The sequence below is a fragment of the Populus alba genome, chromosome 19, assembly GCF_005239225.2.
Source record: "Populus alba chromosome 19, ASM523922v2, whole genome shotgun sequence".
NCBI lineage: Eukaryota > Viridiplantae > Streptophyta > Magnoliopsida > Malpighiales > Salicaceae > Populus > Populus alba.
The window spans coordinates 8,595,905-8,615,064 of record NC_133302.1 but is presented as its reverse complement, the minus strand read 5'-3'; the positions used below and the strand labels follow the sequence as shown (position 1 = coordinate 8,615,064).

The 19,160-nt window shown below is 32.4% G+C and overlaps 2 protein-coding genes across 2 annotated transcripts; one reads left to right on the top strand and one right to left on the bottom strand.

Moving 5' to 3' along the window:
• The first annotated feature begins 2,215 nt into the window (after window positions 1-2,215).
• On the top strand, window positions 2,216-4,772 carry LOC118046779 (uncharacterized). Its single transcript, XM_035055790.2, has 4 exons — window positions 2,216-2,661; window positions 2,916-3,134; window positions 3,369-3,620; window positions 4,488-4,772. The coding sequence occupies exons 1-4, from the start codon at window positions 2,656-2,658 to the stop codon at window positions 4,536-4,538; spliced, it is 528 nt and encodes a 175-aa protein (XP_034911681.1). The 5' UTR covers window positions 2,216-2,655; the 3' UTR covers window positions 4,539-4,772.
• Window positions 4,773-8,479: 3,707 nt separating this feature from the next.
• Window positions 8,480-11,268, bottom strand: LOC118046778 (U-box domain-containing protein 9). Its single transcript, XM_035055789.2, has 2 exons — window positions 10,800-11,268; window positions 8,480-9,807 (listed from the first exon to the last, which is right to left on the bottom strand). Exons 1-2 carry the CDS (start codon window positions 11,073-11,075, stop codon window positions 8,731-8,733), a joined length of 1,353 nt encoding a protein of 450 aa, XP_034911680.2. The 5' UTR covers window positions 11,076-11,268; the 3' UTR covers window positions 8,480-8,730.
• Between the last annotated feature and the right edge of the window lie 7,892 nt (window positions 11,269-19,160).

The window sequence follows — 19,160 nt, the reverse complement described above, 5'->3', positions numbered from 1 at the left end:
ATTTAATATATTTCCAAAAATAAACGTTATTTATTTCTAGACAACCCACGAGATACAAGTCTGAATTCTCTCTCTGCTATTTACCTGGAATATAGATTTTTATGAGCAACACAAGTTAAATTATTATTATTATTTTGACCAGGACACACTAGACTATAGGCTGCATGGACTGGCAATATTTATTTATTTTTGTTAGATTCCAAAGTTAGGAATTGATTTCTCGGGGGAATTTTGACACTGATCGATATTCTAATATATATATATTGGTAGAGGTTGATTCCTTGACGATGATTGTAGTTTTTAATTTTATTTAGGTTTTTATTGAATTTATAATTCAATATTAGATTGATTATGAATTAATTTGTTTATTATATAATAAAATAAAAAAATTAATTCAATTTAATAGAGTTTATAATTTTAATTGTTAGTTTGATAAGTTAACTGGAATGAATTTAATCAATTTTTTTAATTTGAATTTATTTAATCAATAAGGTCACGTCTAGTAACTCTCTTATAATTTAATTTAAAATTAAAATTAAAAAATAATCAGATTAGATTTTTTTAAAATATTTTTTTGAATATTAAATTGTTTGATTATTAAATCTTATAGTATTATTCAGTTTATTTTTGATGAGCTTCATTTGTTAATTTTTTTTTATCAATTTATCTGTTATATTTTTTAAATTAATTAAATTCAATGAAATCAATAACTTAAATTTCAATTTTTTTTTTTACTAATACTCTAGCAACTTTAATACTTCTTGTATATTAAAAAAAATAATCAAATCAGTTTGCGACGTAAAGTTGACCCCTATTTAGGAACTACTCTTTAGGAGCTTTCAATTATCTTCAAGTAAAAAAAATCTTAACAAAAGTTGATTAAGACTCGTTTGTTTGCTGGAAAGTATTTTTTTTTTTAAAAATAAATTATGGAAAAGTGAATTATTTTCTGATGTTTGGTAGTGTAATGAAAAATAAAGTTGGAAAACATTTTTCTAGTGTTTGGTTATGTTATGGAAAATGAGCTGAAAAATAACTTATTAATGTTTTATTTTTCTCAAGTCTATTAAAATAATGAGGAACAAATCTTACAAATTAAAAAGTTGAATGATAATGAAATTGAAAAAAAATATAATTTCATAAATTATCTCAAATAAAATTAATAATAATTAAAATAATTGAGATCAAATCTAAAAAATAAAAATAAAATAATTAACATTTCATAAATTATTTCAAATAACATAAATAACAATAAAAAAAAATCAAATTTGATAAATAAAAATTTTCAAAAAAAATAATAAGGAAAAAAACAAATAATAATTATAAAAATGAGGACCAAAATTAATATAAAAATTAAATTTTAAGTGATGAAATTAAAAAATAAATATTCAAAACAAAATATATATATAGCAATCAAAAGTTTGAGGACTAAATTTAATATAATCAGCAAATAATATAACATTTTTGAATTTTTTACAACTTCTTGAAAGTGTTTTTCGTCTAAATTTTCTAGAAAAACACTTTCTTTGAAATCAAGCATAATTTTTCTTTGACTGGAAAGTGTTTTCCGTTGATCAATTTTTTTAATAAAAAACAAACACATGAAAGTTTGGAAAATAGTTTCCTGAAAATCTTTTTTCGGGAAACAAACATAGTTGATATTTCTAAATTTTTCATAACTTTTAAAAAATGTTTTTCATCCAAAATAAAAGGAAAACACTTTCTTAAAAATTAAATTAATTTTTTTTTACTAGAAAGTATTTTTTATTGATAAACTTTTTTAATAATAAATAAATACAAAAAGATTGGGAAATAAAAGATCCTAACTTGCAATGCAATGCAATGTCAAATTCTGTCTTGAATTTGAATACAAGAATCAAACTGGACACATTCTTAAAGAAGTCGAGTAAAAACAACCCATCTTTTCTCTTCAAAGTTGAGGTAAAGGACTGCTTCTTAACAATGGGTAAGCGGAGACAGCACCTTCCTTTACTCCTCTTCGACCTTTTCAAACTCTTGGCAGCATTCACTAGTCTGGACATGTCGCTACCGCACTCTTACGTAATTCTCAATCTTGAACAGTGCTCAATTAAAAAGAATTACCTTTCAGTTTGGCCATACTCCACAGTCAGAGACTCGCTTTTTGTAACAGTTCCAGCACCCAAATCGAGGTGGGAAAAACCCTAAAATATGTGGGTCCCAGTTCCCTGTCTGTGGCGTGAATCCAGGTTGAAGAAAGAAAAGATCGAGCAATAAAGGATTTAGAGGTCAAAAAGGTTGCTCTACTGTGCTGTAATCTGTAAAAGCTGGAAACAGAAAAGAAAGAAAGAGAGAAGAGAAGCTAGCAAGTTGCAACACAAAACGAGTACAAGACCAGCAAAAGCCAAACCCCTTTCCTTTCTGTTCTAGTACTGCGTGCTATAAAGATATGAAATGTATCTTTCTTTGCCGATTCTCTCTTCAATTCTGAGTTAGAATCTACAACTTTCATGTCTTCGGGGTGTTTTCTTGAGAGAGGATGATCCCCAAACTCCCTTGTTTTTAACCCTTTTGTTCTCCCTTTTCAAGCTCCTTTCTTTTTCTCTACCCTTTATAGACTTTTTGTTTCTCTCTTTTTCTTTGGCTTCTTGCGTTACACTGCCAAAATCAACCAGAATGGATGTAAGCTCTCCTGCCATTTCTTGGCTTCTTACTCTCACAATCTTTCAGAACTGGCTTCTTTCTACTGTTTTCTGCTCCCTTTCTCTCCCTCTTTTTTCCATTTCATGATACAATATGTACTAATGCTATAGTAATCTTGAAATTTCTTTATATGGGACGTTTTTTTTTTTTAATTCTTAGCTTCCCATTGAAGTTCAAGATCTAAATAAATATTATATCTCCTTAATTTTTTGTGGTGTTCTGTGTGTTGATAGGAGTGGAGGAGAAGTGGACAAATACCAGCATTTGGAAACTGGGACCAAGCAAACGAGCTGCCAATCACGCAGTATTTTGAATCTGCAAGACAGGCAGGATTGATCCGATTCAGTACCACTCATAATTCCTCTGGAGAATGTGGTCATCAGGACATGCGTGGTGATCTATATGCTTCTGATATCAGCAAACCTTCTCGTAATCTTCCTCCCCCTGTGAAGGTTTGTCCTTGATCTTGGCCATTTTTCAATTTTTTTTTTAATTTTTTTTTTATCATTTGATATATGATGATGGTATGGCCAGATAGATATTAAGTGTATTTTAAGGATAAGTAAAATAAATTTGTTGCCGGGAAAATTAGAGTCGTCGTAGGTTGATGATGAATATGAAGATGCTACATAACGTAAAGATCAATAATGATGATGAGAGTAATGATGACGGTGTTGAATTTGTAGACAAGAATGAGGGAAAAGCGAGGCACGCATGGTAAGGAGCAGAGAAAGCAGGGAAAAGTCTGTGACGTGACTGAACCGGCAAAGAAACAGCAGCAGCAGCCACAACCCACAGTGTACCATAAGAATAAGATATCGCAATATTCTCAGAAAATGGACACTGTAATTGTTGCCAAAGCTCCGGTTAAACCTCCTAAGGCCATCGATGAAGATCTCTACAAAATCTCACCTGAGCTCCTCCGCTCTTCCAAGCGGGTAAGTTTGCTTCTTTTCCTCCTTGAATATACGAGGATATGCAGTAATGCAGTTTGTGCTGTACCTAGATTAGTCAAAATGGGGGAGTAAGCTAGCTAAAATGTGGAATCTGTAGGGTAAGAGCATATAGTTTCTTAATTCGAAGGGCCAAAAAAGTCTCAATAAAAAGGAAAAACAATAGTCTAAGCAACAGCTGACTTCTGATTACACTGTGTCGGAAGCTAGAAGCCTAGAACCATCAATCCATGTCTTTTCATTTTCTAGCATGTGGTTTGAGAGCTAATCTCCTTCTAACATCGATCAAAACCATTGAAAAGAGCAGCATTTTTATAAAAGTCGTGGTAGGTGGAATAGCGTTCTTTTAAAGAATTTTTTAAATAGATCGACACAAATTCCAATAAAAAATAAATCAGATATTGGTTTGGATAAAACCACGCGTCTTATTTTCCCTTTATTTTCTTCAAACAAAACTAGTTTTGAAAAAAAAATAGTGGTTTGGATAAAACTTCTTTTCAACCCCTAGATTTCTGATTGATGTTGAAATTTTTATGGAAATTTGCCAGGAAAAAAAGCCATTTATCGCCAAAAGGTCCCCATCATTTTGAAAAACGAGACTCCTAAATGTCATCATGGTAAAAGTAAGAGTGTCGTGTTGAATAAATTTTCTAGACACCGTGTGAGGTAGCTCCACCTGCCTCGCATAATGATATGCTCAAATCCTCCACCATTTTCATGGCGGAACCAGAGCACAGCTCATTGTTTTCGTTTTTGACATTTTTTAGCAAGGAAACATCAACTTAATTATTGGGAGATTCGGAAAGTGATCTAATTGTATTTTTCCTGCTCTCTTTGCTTGCATGCATGCAGAAGAAAAGACCAGGCTTGTTCTCATGCCTTGTACCCGCTTGTGTTTCATAGATTTGGACCACAAGGAGCTCCCGTCACGAGAGTGCTTATATATATATATATATATGGAGGTGAAGAACAAGACTCCATGGGCTTTTTGTTCCGCTTGGAATGCCTAACTTGTAGTAGTTGTAGTTAAAACGATGTAACCTATGCTATGCTTATATATGTATGTTACAAATTATCTTAAATTTTTGGTTCTGATTTTAATTAATTTAAACAAATATGGCTTCTCAGACGATGAAATGATTGGTTTTAGATTTTTTTTTTTAATAATATATTGAATGTATCTTTTGTTTAAAAATATATTAAAGTAATTTTTCAATGAACCAGCACAGCTGAATGCTCTAACTTGCATCAAGTGCTTCAATGAGTAGTCTACAAACCAATCGTGAAATCACTGTCCTCCATGGATTCGAGCTTGAGCAATTTGGGCTCAAGGTCAACGCAGCTTCCTGGCTGACCAGGCCCTATAGATGACACTTGAGCCTTTACAATATCTTCTTTGGAGAAAAGGGATGCCTTCAGCCTTCAGGGTAGAAGAATTTGGTTGCTGCTTTCCGAAGGAAAAGATAATAAGAAACAAAACAAGAAGAGCTTCATTTAGCTTTTAATTTTTTTTAAAATCGTGGTTATATCTGTATTTTTTAAAAAATCATTTATTTTTTTCTGTTAAAAATTATTATTTTTTTAATATTTTAAATTATTTTGATATGTTCATCGTAAAATTAATTTTTAAAAAATAAAAAAATATTATTTTAATATAAAAAATACTTTTAAAAAATAACTATAACTTTAATTCGAAACAGACAATAAATTTTGACACTAGCTCCTAGCTTTGTGATGAAATGGTGGTTAACATTCCTTCGAGTCTAGAAAGCCTTGTTTTCCCGAGACGATATCAGATGTCATCTTATTTGGCACAACACTTCTTCTGTTAACTATATCAAATTAAACATTGATTTATATACCATTATTATAATGCTATACAATTTATCATTTTCTACTCGAGAAGCATAGAGAATAAAGATTGGCATGAGGTAGCTTTTATTTTTTGGTTTGAAAAAAACATTAAATTGATGGTTTTTAAATTGTTTTTTTTAATTTTTTTGATATGCTAATATTAATAATAATAATTTTTATAACAAGCAACATTTTAATATTTTTTTTTTTATTAAAAAAACCGTGGAGGACCACATTATTGAATAAAATCCTGTCCTCTTTCTTTCTTTGGTAGTTTTTCTTGGAAACATGCAATCATACCATCTCACATGCACTAGTAATCATAGAGGACAATTTTCTCGAGAAAAGACGAGAAAATTAAAGGGTTTGAATCTTTTCCAAGGTCATTTCAGCGTTGCAAAATGCAAACCACTCGTAAATTATAGTGTAGACTTGTACATGGGGAAATTGATTGTTTTGCTGAATTTTGTGGACAATAGTGCCATAAATAAGACTGGACAAAATGACAAATACATAAGTTCAAAAGCTTCTTTGTGGAGATGGGGTCTCGAGCAATGAAGGGATGGGGTCTTTACCTTGTTATTATCTATTAACTTTTTCAAAGGTTAGTAAAAGAAAACGCAAATTACATTGATTCCATTGCACCAAATTTATTTATTTATTTTTTTTAAATATATTTCTGAAGCTACATTAGTCACTAGTTTTGGTGCAATCTAGTTGAATTTAGAGGTGATCAATTCAACTTTTTGGTTAAAAAATCGGAAGACATGTTTTTAGTCATTTAATCCGACACATGGTATAATAAAAACAGCTATAATTTTTATTTTAACAATTGAATTGAACTGAAATTTAAGTAATATTTTTTAAAGATATAATTGTATAAGAAATCATTTTACTTGTCAACTGAGTTTTTTTCATGTTCAGATTAGACTCGAAAATTACTTTTTTTTTTTTTTTTTTAATGTTTCAATTTTATAAACATGAATGATTGACTTCTCATAGTTTTGTCTACAATGTTTTGTCCAATTTGGATAGAAATATTTAATACAATTTTATAAACATGAAGTATGTAATTTGCACAGGAAAAAATTAATATTATATCACAACTTGTGTTTTTTTTTTTAATATAAATATTTGAATCAATTTATACCTACCTTAATTAATCCTACGCGCACCACAATCTAGGTCTTTGTTTCTTGTTGGAGTGGGTTTCGCCAAGTTGAAATATATGACAGCAATTACACAGGCCCTGGTTATCAGGTGACAGAAGCCGAAGGTCCATTTCTTCAGACACATGGAAGGAAAAACGGACCAGAAAAGTAGATACGCTACTTCGGGTCTTCCATTTTCAAGAAAACCATGCATTAAGCAAGGAATAATTGTCAGAAATCGTCATTTTTAACCATTTTTAAGGTATCGATTGCCAAGCTCTGAAGAATTGTCCTCTCACGTCTTCATGGACCACTCGAAACCGAAAGCAAACACAAAAATGTGGCATTAACGCAGCCTGTGCATCACATCCATTCATCTTGAGAACGACACGCCCTTTGCCTTCGCCATCTAACCACCATGTCTAAAGTCACAACAAAATTAAGATTCCAGCACATGACACGTCTCAAGCTACAGTACAATAATGCAGGTTTTGGATATCCTTTAGCAATGGTGGTCAGCATTTCCTCATCCTGACAACCTTTTTCAAGGGTTTTCGATGTCCTTTAGCAGATTAGACCGCACGCACTTTTAAAACGCATCTAGAAGCAGAAGCAGAAGCTACCAGCCTCTCTCATCCCACAAATGCTGAGAGCCAATCAAACCTCATTATTCGATTCTGCAGATGATGCTGATAGTCTGTGTAAATGTTACAGTTGCCATTAGAGGAAATTCATAGCACATAGCAAGTTAACTCTAAGCACAAAGTCACTAAATATATACCATCTGGCTAGTTGAAACTCAAGTTTACAATCCATTGAGAAATAGTTTATTTAATCTCCGTAGTGCTAGATGGTCAGGTGATGCACAAACTGATGACAGAGACAGATTAACCATCTTTAAAACAGTGTGGGTCGGCATCACAAGTGACACAAGCAATGCAGGCGAGAAGAAATAACTTTTTTATGAAATAATTTTCAATTACCAGTCAAAGGTGGTTTAATGACAATCAAAGCGTTGCTGGCGACAGCTAGTGATGTTTTTTTGATGATTTTCACCGACACTGATCTCTGAGAATTCTTGAAGCAGAGCAAAAATGGTAGAAAAGGTCAACGTGACCTTACATCTACCTAATGAAAGGGTGCGTGAATATTAATCCTTGCAGAGATTCATATTATAATGGGAAAAGATGTATGAGTGTTCCTATCCACTATAATTCAATACCTATTTACAGAACATCTCTAGTTGTTTGCTGCTGTAAGGAGGGGCGGCTATTTAACCTAACAAGAAGTTGAGTACATAGTGCAACTCTACAAAAAAAAATTCCCACCATGGAAGGTAAACTAGTAGATGGCAGAAACGTGGAAAAACCAGTCAGCCCAACATGAAGATACTGGATATCCCCATCACTTTTTACTCTTTATCTTCCTTAATTCTAGCTCTTGATTCCTACAGAACCGTCCAAATCTTGTCAGTGTACAGTGCACTAAACTTGAATACGTGGGTACTTAAGCCGGCCACTCAAAACCAGATTACTAAACAAAATATATGTTTTGTTATGTTATATGGTGCCGACACTCTCAAAGTTGATGGTGAAAGGAACAATTGAGACCCTACAACTGCAATCGCTAATCAAACGGTCCGTGTGAATCCCTTACAAATCAGGTGGCCCTGCCCTCTTTCAGTCCTCTTAGATGGCAACATTATCGGAATTACATGATGCAATATCACAATCCATTGACATCGAAGGTACTAACTTGGTTTAAATGAAAAAGACATTCAAGTGAAGACAGGAAAACAAACTTGAAGAAATCAAGAGGCAGGAAGATGAAGACACAGCGTAAAAAACTCACCAGTATAACTATTTTATATCCACTCATCATATTAGGGGTTAAACTCCATATGTTCTTTGCTCATGTGTTATCCTTGGATGAACCAAAACCAGCCTGGAACAGAAATAGGAAACATGTACCGATATGTGAACTTTTTACAGTAAATGGCCAAACTATCGGTCTGTACAATGAGAGAGTGTAGGAAGACAGCATGTACAAGGACTAATAGGCAATATCTTCAGAATATGTTGTTTATTCTATCATGCAGTATGTGTGAGTGAAGCAGCTCTATTCAGTCTCTCGAGGATGCTATTAGCTTTCCTCTTGGCTCTTGAAGTCCCACTCTCTGCGAGTCTCGAAAGCGTACCGTTGGCATTTTCCTCTTCCCTAATGTCCCTCCATTTAGAGTAGTCGTTTAGACAGATTGTGTGTAAAATTGCAACACAATTCTCTTTGTTGCGCTCAGAACTGCTCTCCCTTATAATGCCAAGCAAACAATGAACCGCACCAAGCTCCCCCATTTCCTCAACAGCTTTCTGATGGCTAGCAAGCATTGCAAGAATAGCCAACAACTCATCAACAAAGATGCAATCCATGATTTTTTTAAGGATTACCCTGACTGCCCCTTCTCGGACAGCCCTACCTTTATTCTCAAGGACAAGACATAGGTTGAATATTGCCGATGCAGCATCCTTCATTGCCAGTGGATGCCCTTCTTCTAAAAGGTCAATTAGAGGTTTGAGAGCACCTGATTTTCCAATAATGAGCTTGTTCGAATCTAGGGCTGACAAGGAGAAGATGGCGGCGGCAGCATTGCTTCTTGTTTCAATAGTTCCAGATTTTACAGATTCAACAAGCAGAGGGATGACAAGTGGATTTTCTGCAGCTAGCCGTTTATTATTGTCATGAATGGAGAGGTTCAAAACTGTTGTGATTAAATCTTCTTGCAGATCAGGGTGAGTGTTAGCTCTGCCTGGTGATAGTGGATTGAGCAATTTTGGAATGGCATCGGTTGAGTCACTGAAAAGGGCCCGGAATGATGGCATCCTTTTAGTAAGCAGCCGAAGCTCTTTTGCAGCTTCCTTTTGATCTGAAAGGGAAGAGGACATCTTTTCAAGCAGTGACTTCAAATGGCCTCTGTCCGCATCAGTACGCACCTCATCAACATCCTTCTCGGGCCTTGGTAGCTCAATTCCACGCTCCTTGCACCACTGTGAAATCATTTCTCGCACCAAATGATTAGGGGTCAGGATAGTGTGAGAAAGGACTTGCTGGGTCTGGGGACACGTTCGATGCCCTTCATTTAGCCATCTTTGGATGAATGGTAGATCATAAGTCTAGAAATCAACAAACATTTCAATAAATGAGTGACTCTATACTATAGCCAACAAATCATTGAATAAAAATGAAACCAGCTTGAAATAGCAAAGGAATTCAAGTAAAATGAACATGGACTGTTCATTCCTCGTTCTAGTGGCAAGGTCACTATCACAAATACAAATCAGTATAACTCTTCTAGCATCAATCATAGCACAAGAACATCTTCACTATGTTGGTGACAGATTCATTAATGCTTAAGAACGGGGTCAATTCCTTGTCCTAGTCTGTGAGGCCACTATCCCAAAGATAGATTGGCCATCTGACTAAGTTATCTCAAATATGGAAAATGATGGCAAAAGGTTGAACAAGAAATATCAAGTCTGTATACAGAATTAAAACTGGAGTTACCTCAGCACTAATCTCAAAATTATGGATGGAGGAAATGATTAAAAAAAAAAAAAAAAAAAACAACAACCAGATTTTCGCCCACAAAATACCTTTTCTTAATTTTGGGCCAAGTTTCTCAAAAGAAAAAATCTTCTACATTGGGTGCGCTGCAATTCCTTGTTCCAATAAATTTGTTAATAGAAATTAAATACACATAAACCAAAGAAAAAGGGGAAAATCTACTCATTCTACAATTTCAAAAGCAAATCCCAGTGTTTGAAAAATCTCAGTTCTTGCAGAAATACCAACAGATTAATTTTTTGAAAATCCCAGGCCTCAACAATTTTTCCGAAGAACCAAAATTCATATGTGCAGAAAACTTGAAAAATCTATAATTACTAGTGCATATAAAAACATTCAACTCAAATTCCAGGACAAAATTTAGCATTAAACCCTTAAAATAAATCCCCAAAGATGATGATTTTTTTGCATGCACATTCAAATAGCATCCAAACCAAGAACGATTCAACTTCAAACAACACTCAAATCCAAAAGAAATATAGAAAAAAATAATCTCAAATGCATAAATAAAGTAGAGAGGACAAATCTTGATGGTCTCTACCTGTCCAGTAGCCAAGACAACAGGGTCACCCATTATCTCCCTTGAAATGGGACATTTAAATTCTTCAGGGACAACTGTATCATCTACCATCTTCAAAGATTTCTTGAATTTCAATTCTTTCAAGACACTCAAAACCCTCATGGCTTCATCAGTGACCTCCACTCTATAATCCTCCTCATCAAGAATTGCCTTTACTAGCTTCTCTAATTCTTTCTTTAACTCTGTTGCCTTTGTCACTGTACATGGTATGGTCTCAAGAACTCCACTTTTAGCCATTAAAAAGAAAGAATGCAAAAGAAAAGAGAAAGAAAATCTGATCAGATGGGATTTATGAGTGAAAAAAACTGAAAAAAGAAAGTAACATGTTTTGTGTGATTCATCAGTTCTTTCTTTCTTTCTTTCTTGCAAGTTCTTTTGTTTTGATCTCTCTCTCTCTCTCTCTCTCTCTCTCTCTCTAAGCCCAAAATTCTTTCTTTCTATGCACAGTGAAAAAGGCATAGAATTATGAGAAGGAAAAAGTTGGGCCACTCCACACTTGGACTTTTGAGAGAGATATATTGTCCCCACCGTTATGTGTTTGTCTTCTCTTACATGATGTGTCTGTCTCTTGGTGGTACAGGATAGATTTCTGTTGGGTTTTGGAAGCCAATAATTTCTTGCCAAGCAAGCAGTTTTTTTCCCAAGCTTTGCACGCTTGCTAACTTGGATTTGTGCCCTCAAATTTTCGTAAATGTGATGGTAAGTTTGTCTTTTCGGTTTAACTTTTTAAATATTTTTTATTTTAAAAAAATATTAAATTAATATTTATTTATTTATTCATTTATGTCTAATAAGCAGATAGATACGTAGATCATCAAGAAGAAAAAAAATACAAGATTCAATCTCTCAAAATCCAACTCAAGTCTTTTCATATTGAATTAGTCAATCCAAATATAAAGCCTTTATCATTTCCTGAATATTCGCAAACTAGGATGACCTCCTATTATCTAGATCCTTGTTGGGCTAAACATTCCCCTTCCTACAAACCTCAACAAAAAAATTAATGTATTCTTCCAAGTGTAGGAGTGTCAAAATAATAAATAACCCGGTAAAATCAAGATCGAACCACAGGGAGATTGACTATATAAATTATAAACAGCAACAACCACAACAACAATAAGTTAAAGAGGACTTTGATATGTAAGATTAATATGGGGATTAAACAATGATAAAATAATTGTCAAGGTTAGAAGATTCACTAATAGTATTAGAAATAAGTATAATATAAACTCTTTTTATTAATTAACTGGAAACCACACATAAAAGAGGTTCCAATCGGATGATTTATACTTAATAGTTCATTATAAATTTTTAACATGATCATATTAATTATCTTATTTAAGTAATACCAAAATTTTAAATATTGTAAGAATTCATGATGTTAACTTATGTTAATAATAAATCAAGTTCCTTTCATAGTATAAGTGTAGGTTATACCATACGGTTGGCTATGAAAGTGTCAAGCATTTGTTGTGCAAAGCATTTGTTGTACCAAGTATTATACAACACAAATCTAGATTAATCATTTAAAAAGCAAGGTATTAAGAATTAGTAAAATAAAAATATAATACATGTTAATAACAAATTTTCTTGGATATAAACATTGAAGTCCATATTGAGTTTATATTATACCTATTCTAACACCATTAGTGAAACTTTTTCACCTTGACATGATAAACTTAGCTAAATATAATGAAGAAGATAAACTTAAATAAACAACATAAGAACATAAGTATAGTAAAGGAAATGAAAAGCATAAACAAGAGATTAAAGAAAATATAACATGAAATAAAACTTAAACATTACAAAAATATATAAAAAGAAATAAAGAGCATGATCTTGATCTGGAAAACCAAGATGCTTAAATGCATGCCAAATGCCTCCCTTTATAGGTCAAAATTTGAAACTATTGATTTGATGATTAATTGCTGAGTGGGTGGCAACATCTTGACTTAATGACAATCCTTATCTTCTTGTCTGAACAAAACGTCATTAATAATGTCTGAATTTGAACCAACTGTACCAATGAAAGTTCTAGGAACATTGTCTCAACTTTTCAGAAAAAAAAAAAAATTGAGGTCATTTGGACTTCTAGAACTCGAGATATGGGTTAAACACTAAACAGTGTTTGGGTTGCAGGACAGATTCAGACTTCTCCATTGTTGCTATAATTTGGACTTGAAAACGACCTTTTTAAATCTTGGACTCCATATGAAATTTTTAGGTCTATGTCTTATCATTCCATCCATATAAATCAAACCTTAATTCGAGATCTACAACTTCAAGTATGACTCAATTACCGAGCAGTGTTCCAGTTTGGACTAAACCGACATCTCTTTTCTAAGTTTGACCCTCTCTTTGTCCTTTCAATTTCAGTACTTAAACTCGTTAATCAATCCTTTCATTTATGTGATAGGCCTGCATTTAAGATGAACATTTACCATAAATTAAAGTATCTTATAGTATCAAACTTGTTATTATAAAACATGTTTTAGTTAAGGAGTTATTGATACTTCAAGTGCAAAATGATGATATACAACCTTGATAAAAATGCACTTTTAAGTACTAATCACACCCCCAACCAGCTTATTACTAGTCCATAGTAATCAAAACGTTAAAATAAAAAAACAATTTGCAAGTTCCACAAAGCAAGGCATTTATCATCCAACTTCCATTAATCTATTCAGATAAACAAGCTTTTATTAAACTTATATATATATATATATATATATATATATATATATATATCTTCTCAATACCTTTTAAAAAAAATATTAATGATCCTTTCTTTTTATGTGCTCAATGTATGAAAACATAGATGATGGGGCTTTTATTGGAAGAAAACAATATTGTGTTCTAATGTTTAAGGTTAACTTTTCCTTAGGTTGAGATTATTATCTTTTTTTTTTTTAATATACATACATATAACTTAAAACATAATGCATCTTTAACCCATGTAACGAGCTTTCAGCTAATGACTCTCAGACCAGTTGATCTTAGGGCATTAGGTGTTAAGACACCCTTACGAGCTTAGTAACTTGAGTTGCAGATATTGATACGTAAATAATGCAATGTTTGATTCCCTTAAGCTTTTCTCCTCAATCCATGTAATAAGTACTTGGCCAATAGCTCCCAAGTCAGTTGACTTTAAAGTATTAGGTGTTAAAACACCCCTTCGGGCTTAATTGCTTAGGTTAGGGAGGCTACGAAACCAAATTTATCTACGTTTATATTTATTTATTTAATTACATTTATTATCTTTTTTTTTCAAATTATATACTATCCCTTTCCCTTAGTTATTACCTTTAACAAAAGAATATAAATAATATAATAATCCAATGTGCAACCCACAATCATATGTTAAAGTTTGTTTGTGAAAATAAAGGTTTAAGAATACTTGTTAAATGAGTATATGAGCAAAATCAATTGATAATAATGCGAGAGTTTGTAAACCTGAATATTTCAAGAGAAGTATGTGATAGACCTTGTTATGAATATTGCAAATAAATATTGGAAAATGTTTACTAAGATGCGTCTCAAGAGTCAATAAAATTCTTCCTTACTTTGCCATCCTAGTAATAACAATTTTTTCAAATGGTTTTAATAATAGCAAAAATAGTTAGTAAGTTTTTTTTTAATGTCAACTACTACCCTCCTCCCCAACCAAAACAAGACATTGTCCTCAATGTTCTAAGGTAGAAATATGGAGTATAGAAGACATCACTTGAAACAACGAACATTGCCGAACCTGAAACACACTTAAACAAATATAAGAAATAACAAAACAAATTAAATGTTTTATTAACAAAACCAAAAGACACAAAGTTTCATAAACAAATGCTCAAATCCAATTTAAGCTTTTTGTGATTTTCAGTAGTTGACCAATTTATACGACTTATTGAGGGATCAATTATAGGTATGAAAGATTATAGTTGGTCAATCAATTGTTCAGCAGTAACAACAAAGATTATGATTTATCATGTCAAAGATGTTAGAAATTGTTGTTCCACAGCTTGATCAATAAAAGATAACAAATTATCATAAAAACCATTAACTTTTAACAAACATATAGGTTTATGGTGAATGTGCAGTTGGGCCCAATAAAAAATATGAAAGATCTCTTCCAATGTGCCTAGACCACTTGGTAAAGCAGTGAAGGAATTAACATGGTTAAACATTGTATTCATTCGATATGACATTGTGGAGACATGTAGTTCCTCTCCAAATATTTTTCCAATGATGTCCCTTTTTGCTAAAGCTTTGGGGACGACCCTCAAAACTTGACTGCTTCCTAAGAATGCAGTTGTTGACACACTCCCTATTAACCCAAGGTTGCCTCCCCCATATACTAAATGAATATTTGTCTCAGCTAGTATCTGACCAAGATGATTTGTGGATTCTATTAACTCTTTTTATTTCCCAGGACTGGATCCACAAAAAAAACAAATATTTTTTTTTTATTTTAAGAGCTGAGGATCTTGCAATTTCAAGACTTGTCTATGCTTGTAGAATGTATGGGTTGAGTAGAGATAAAGGGAAAAAGAAGAAGAAGAAGGTTTTATAGATAAGAAAAGGAAAACGCAATCATATCACCTATATGGAAGCCAGTTGGAGTCTCTCTTTCTTTCCTCCTTTTTTTTTTTCTTTTTTTTTTAATAAGCATATATATGTACATGTAGTTGTGATTGTGGCTCACATCTTTCCTTGGTCTTACGTCCAAGAAAGGCTTAAACGCTCTCTATGGGTTGGGGATAGGCTTCCCATCCAATTTTTTTAAAAACTGGCAAACAAGATTTTTTTTAGTCAAATTCCCAAGACTATGATGAGCATGTTCATTATGAAAATGGGACCATAAATCATGAATTGCACGATGCACATCTCCATTATGATGAGACTTAAGAGTTAATAGAAGATTATCTAAAGACTTTCTATGTTTTGAAATAAATCTCACCTTTTGACAATTTTCACAAGTTTTACAGAATACATATGAGCCCTTGAACATGGTAGGCCAGTAAAATCCACTTTGTAAGATTTTTACAATCGTCTTTTTTTATGAAAAATGATCTCCACATGCTTTAGAGTGACAAAATTTAATGACACTATTTACCTCATTGTCGGAAATACATTTTGAAATATTTGATCAAGACAATAGTTGAATAAGTAAGGGTCATTCCAATAAAAAATTTGCACTTTGCTTAAAAACTTTCTTTTGTCTTGGTTAACCAAAGAGTTGGCAAAAATCCTAAAGCTAGAAAATTGATATTTTTAGCAAACCAAGACATTGAACTAACAGAAAGTAAAGATTCATCAGGAAAGTAATTATCGATTGGTGTGATGTCGAATGTTGAATCTATTGTCAATTTTGACAAATGATATGCGACAACATTTTAGGTGCCTTTTTTATCCTTGATTTCTTCTTGTTTAGTTATGGCATGAGGAAATGAAAGTGCTGGCGGGGAATCAGTTTTTTCTTTACAATGTTCATATTCAACCCCTTCCTTACCCTCAGAGATTGACTCATCATTTTTCTCACAAGGTTTATGAGTGGATTTTTCAATAACCTTACCACTACGAATAGTGATGACTGATTTGACTTGATCCATGTGTTGGCTTCCGGAACTACTTGTATTTGCATTGTATTACCCCTTTGGATTTTTCTGTGGTTGAGATGGAAACTTACCGTTCTCTTGAAAATTAAGAGCAGATGTGAATTTTACAAGAGCATCTTTAAAACCTATCATGCTTTGAGCAAGTTGAGTCTTGACTGTCTCTTACTTTTCAATAAATGAATGCATGCACTGTTTCCTAAAGATTTTTTCTAATAGGTAGAGCATAATGAGGTGCATATCCATGAGAATTTTGAAAATTATGGTGTACTTGAAATAGTGGCTGTGAAGTTTGTGCATTATTGTTATCACTCTTCCAACTGAAATTTGAGTGATTTCTCTAATCTAGGTTGTATGTTTGCGAGTATGGGTTATGATGGGTCATTTGGAAACTGTTTAAAGCATGAGCTTATTCATGGAGGCATTCCTTAAAAGAACACAAAGTTAGACAATCATTGGTTGCATGTTCATTTGTTTCATAGATTTGACACACAATGTCTTGAATAAATTTTAATTAACCACTTTTTTTACATTCAAGTGCCTTGATTTTTTTAGCTAAAGATGCAAATTTGGCTTGGAGGTTATGATCTTCCCTAAGGTTGTACCCGGTGCCTCATTAGTGCCCGTAATGTCCTAATTTTCAGCATTTTCAGCTAGTAAGTCCAGGTACTCCATTGCTTTATCATGGTCTTTATCTTCAAAAGTTTCATTGCACATCAATTCCACCATTTGCCTATCTTTAGGTGTTAATCCTTTATAAAAATGTGAAACCAATCTCCATGTTTCAAAACCATGATGAAGGCAAGTATTAAGCAAGTCTCGATATATATCCCAACATTGGTAAAATGTTTTTCCTGGTTTTTTTAGTGAAAGTGGTGATTTGTAAAATGAAAGAGTTTGTTCTGTGAGATGGAAAAAACTTCTTTAAAAATTGTTGTTGCATTTCATCCCAAGCACGAATGGATCCTAGTCTCAAATTTTGTAGCCATATTTTAGCTTTATCTTTTAAAGAAAAAGAAAAAAGCTTTAATCTGATGGTGTTCATGTTACAATTTGAGTTATTATAAATGTTACAAACTTCTTCAAATTCTCTCAAATACATGTATGGATTTTCTAGATCTAAGCCATAAAAAGAAGGTAAAAGTTGAATAATGTTTGGCTTAAAATTAAAATGAGATGCATCAGAAGGAAAAAAATATACATGATCGTGCAATTGTTCTTGTTGGATTCATGTAGTCTCTAAGTGTTCTAACCCGATTATTTTTATTATTCTCATTATAAAGCGATTGATTATTCTCTTCAGCCATGTTTTCTAAAGAAGATGAGGATACCCTATAAAGTTTATCATTTACTGTACGTGACCAAACTCTCATGCACGTGTAGGAAAAGAATAAAAAGAAGAAAAGAAAAAGAAAAAGAAAAAGAAAATGAAAATGAGACAAAACACAAGAAACAAAAGTTAGATAAAAGAAAAGTGAAAGGAAAAAAATATAACAAAAATTATAATTTGTACAGAAATTTACTTCTTCAGTAACGGCGCTAAAAACTTAACACGATCAAAAGATTGATGTCTTCTCCCAAGTGTAGAAGTGTCGAAGTAATAAATAACCCGACAAGACCAGAGTTGAATCACAGGGAGGTTCACTATATAAATTATAAGTGATGATGATGATGATGATGAGGTAAAGAGGATTTTGAGATGTAAGATTAATGTGAGGATTAAACAATGATAAAATAATTGTCAAGGTTAGAGAATCAACTAATAGTATTAGAAATAAGTATAGTATAAACTCTTTTTTTTAATCAACTGAAAACCACACACAAAGGATGTTCCAATCGGATGATTTATCCTTAATAGTTCATTATAAATTTTTAACATGATCATAATAATTATCTTATTTAAGTAACACCAAACTTTTAAATATTATCAGGAATTTATAATGCTAACTTATGTTAACAACAAATCAAGTTCCTTTCATAGCACAGATGTAGGTTATACCATACGGTTGGCTATGAAAGTACCAAGCATTTGTTGTACCAAGTGTTATACAACACAAATCTAGATTAACCATTTAACAAGCAATGTATTGAGAATTAGTAAGATAAAAATATAAGACATGTTAATAACAAACTTTCTTAGATATAAACATTGAAGTCCATGTTGAGTTTATATTATACATATTCTAACATCATTAGTGAAACCTTTTCACCTTGACATAATAAACTTAGCTAAATATAATGAAGAAGATAAACATAATAAACTATTGATTTGATGACTAATTGTTGAATGGGTGGCCACATCTTGACTTGGTGATGAAAGTTCTAGGAAATTGTCTTAGTTTTTCAGAAAAAAACAATTGAGGTCATTTGGACTTCTACAACTCGAGATATGGGTTGAACATTGAATAGTGTTTGGGCTGTAAGATAAATTAGACTTTTCCGTTGTTGCTATAATTTGGTCTTGAAAATGACATTTTTAAATCTTGGACTTCACATGAAAGTTTTAGGTCTATGTCTTATCTTTCCATCCATATAAAGCAGACCTAAATCCGAGATCTATAACTCCAGATTTTACCCAATTATTGAACAGTATTCCAGTTTGGACTGAACCGACATCTCTTTTCTAAGTTTGACCATTTCTTTGTCCTTTCAATTTCAGTACTTAAACTCATCAATCAATCTTTTTATTTATGTTATAGGCTTGCATTTAAGATAA

Coding starts and splice junctions, on each gene's coding strand:
- LOC118046779 (XM_035055790.2), top strand. Junction 3,135..3,368: donor ATCTTCCTCCCCCTGTGAAG/GTTTGTCCTTGA, acceptor TTGAATTTGTAG/ACAAGAATGAGGGAAAAGCG. Junction 3,621..4,487: donor TCCTCCGCTCTTCCAAGCGG/GTAAGTTTGCTT, acceptor GCATGCATGCAG/AAGAAAAGACCAGGCTTGTT.
- LOC118046778 (XM_035055789.2), bottom strand. CDS start 11,075: ATGGCTAAAAGTGGAGTTCTTGAGACCATACCATGTACAGTGACAAAG. Junction 9,808..10,799: donor TTGTCTTGGCTACTGGACAG/GTAGAGACCATC, acceptor GTTGATTTCTAG/ACTTATGATCTACCATTCAT.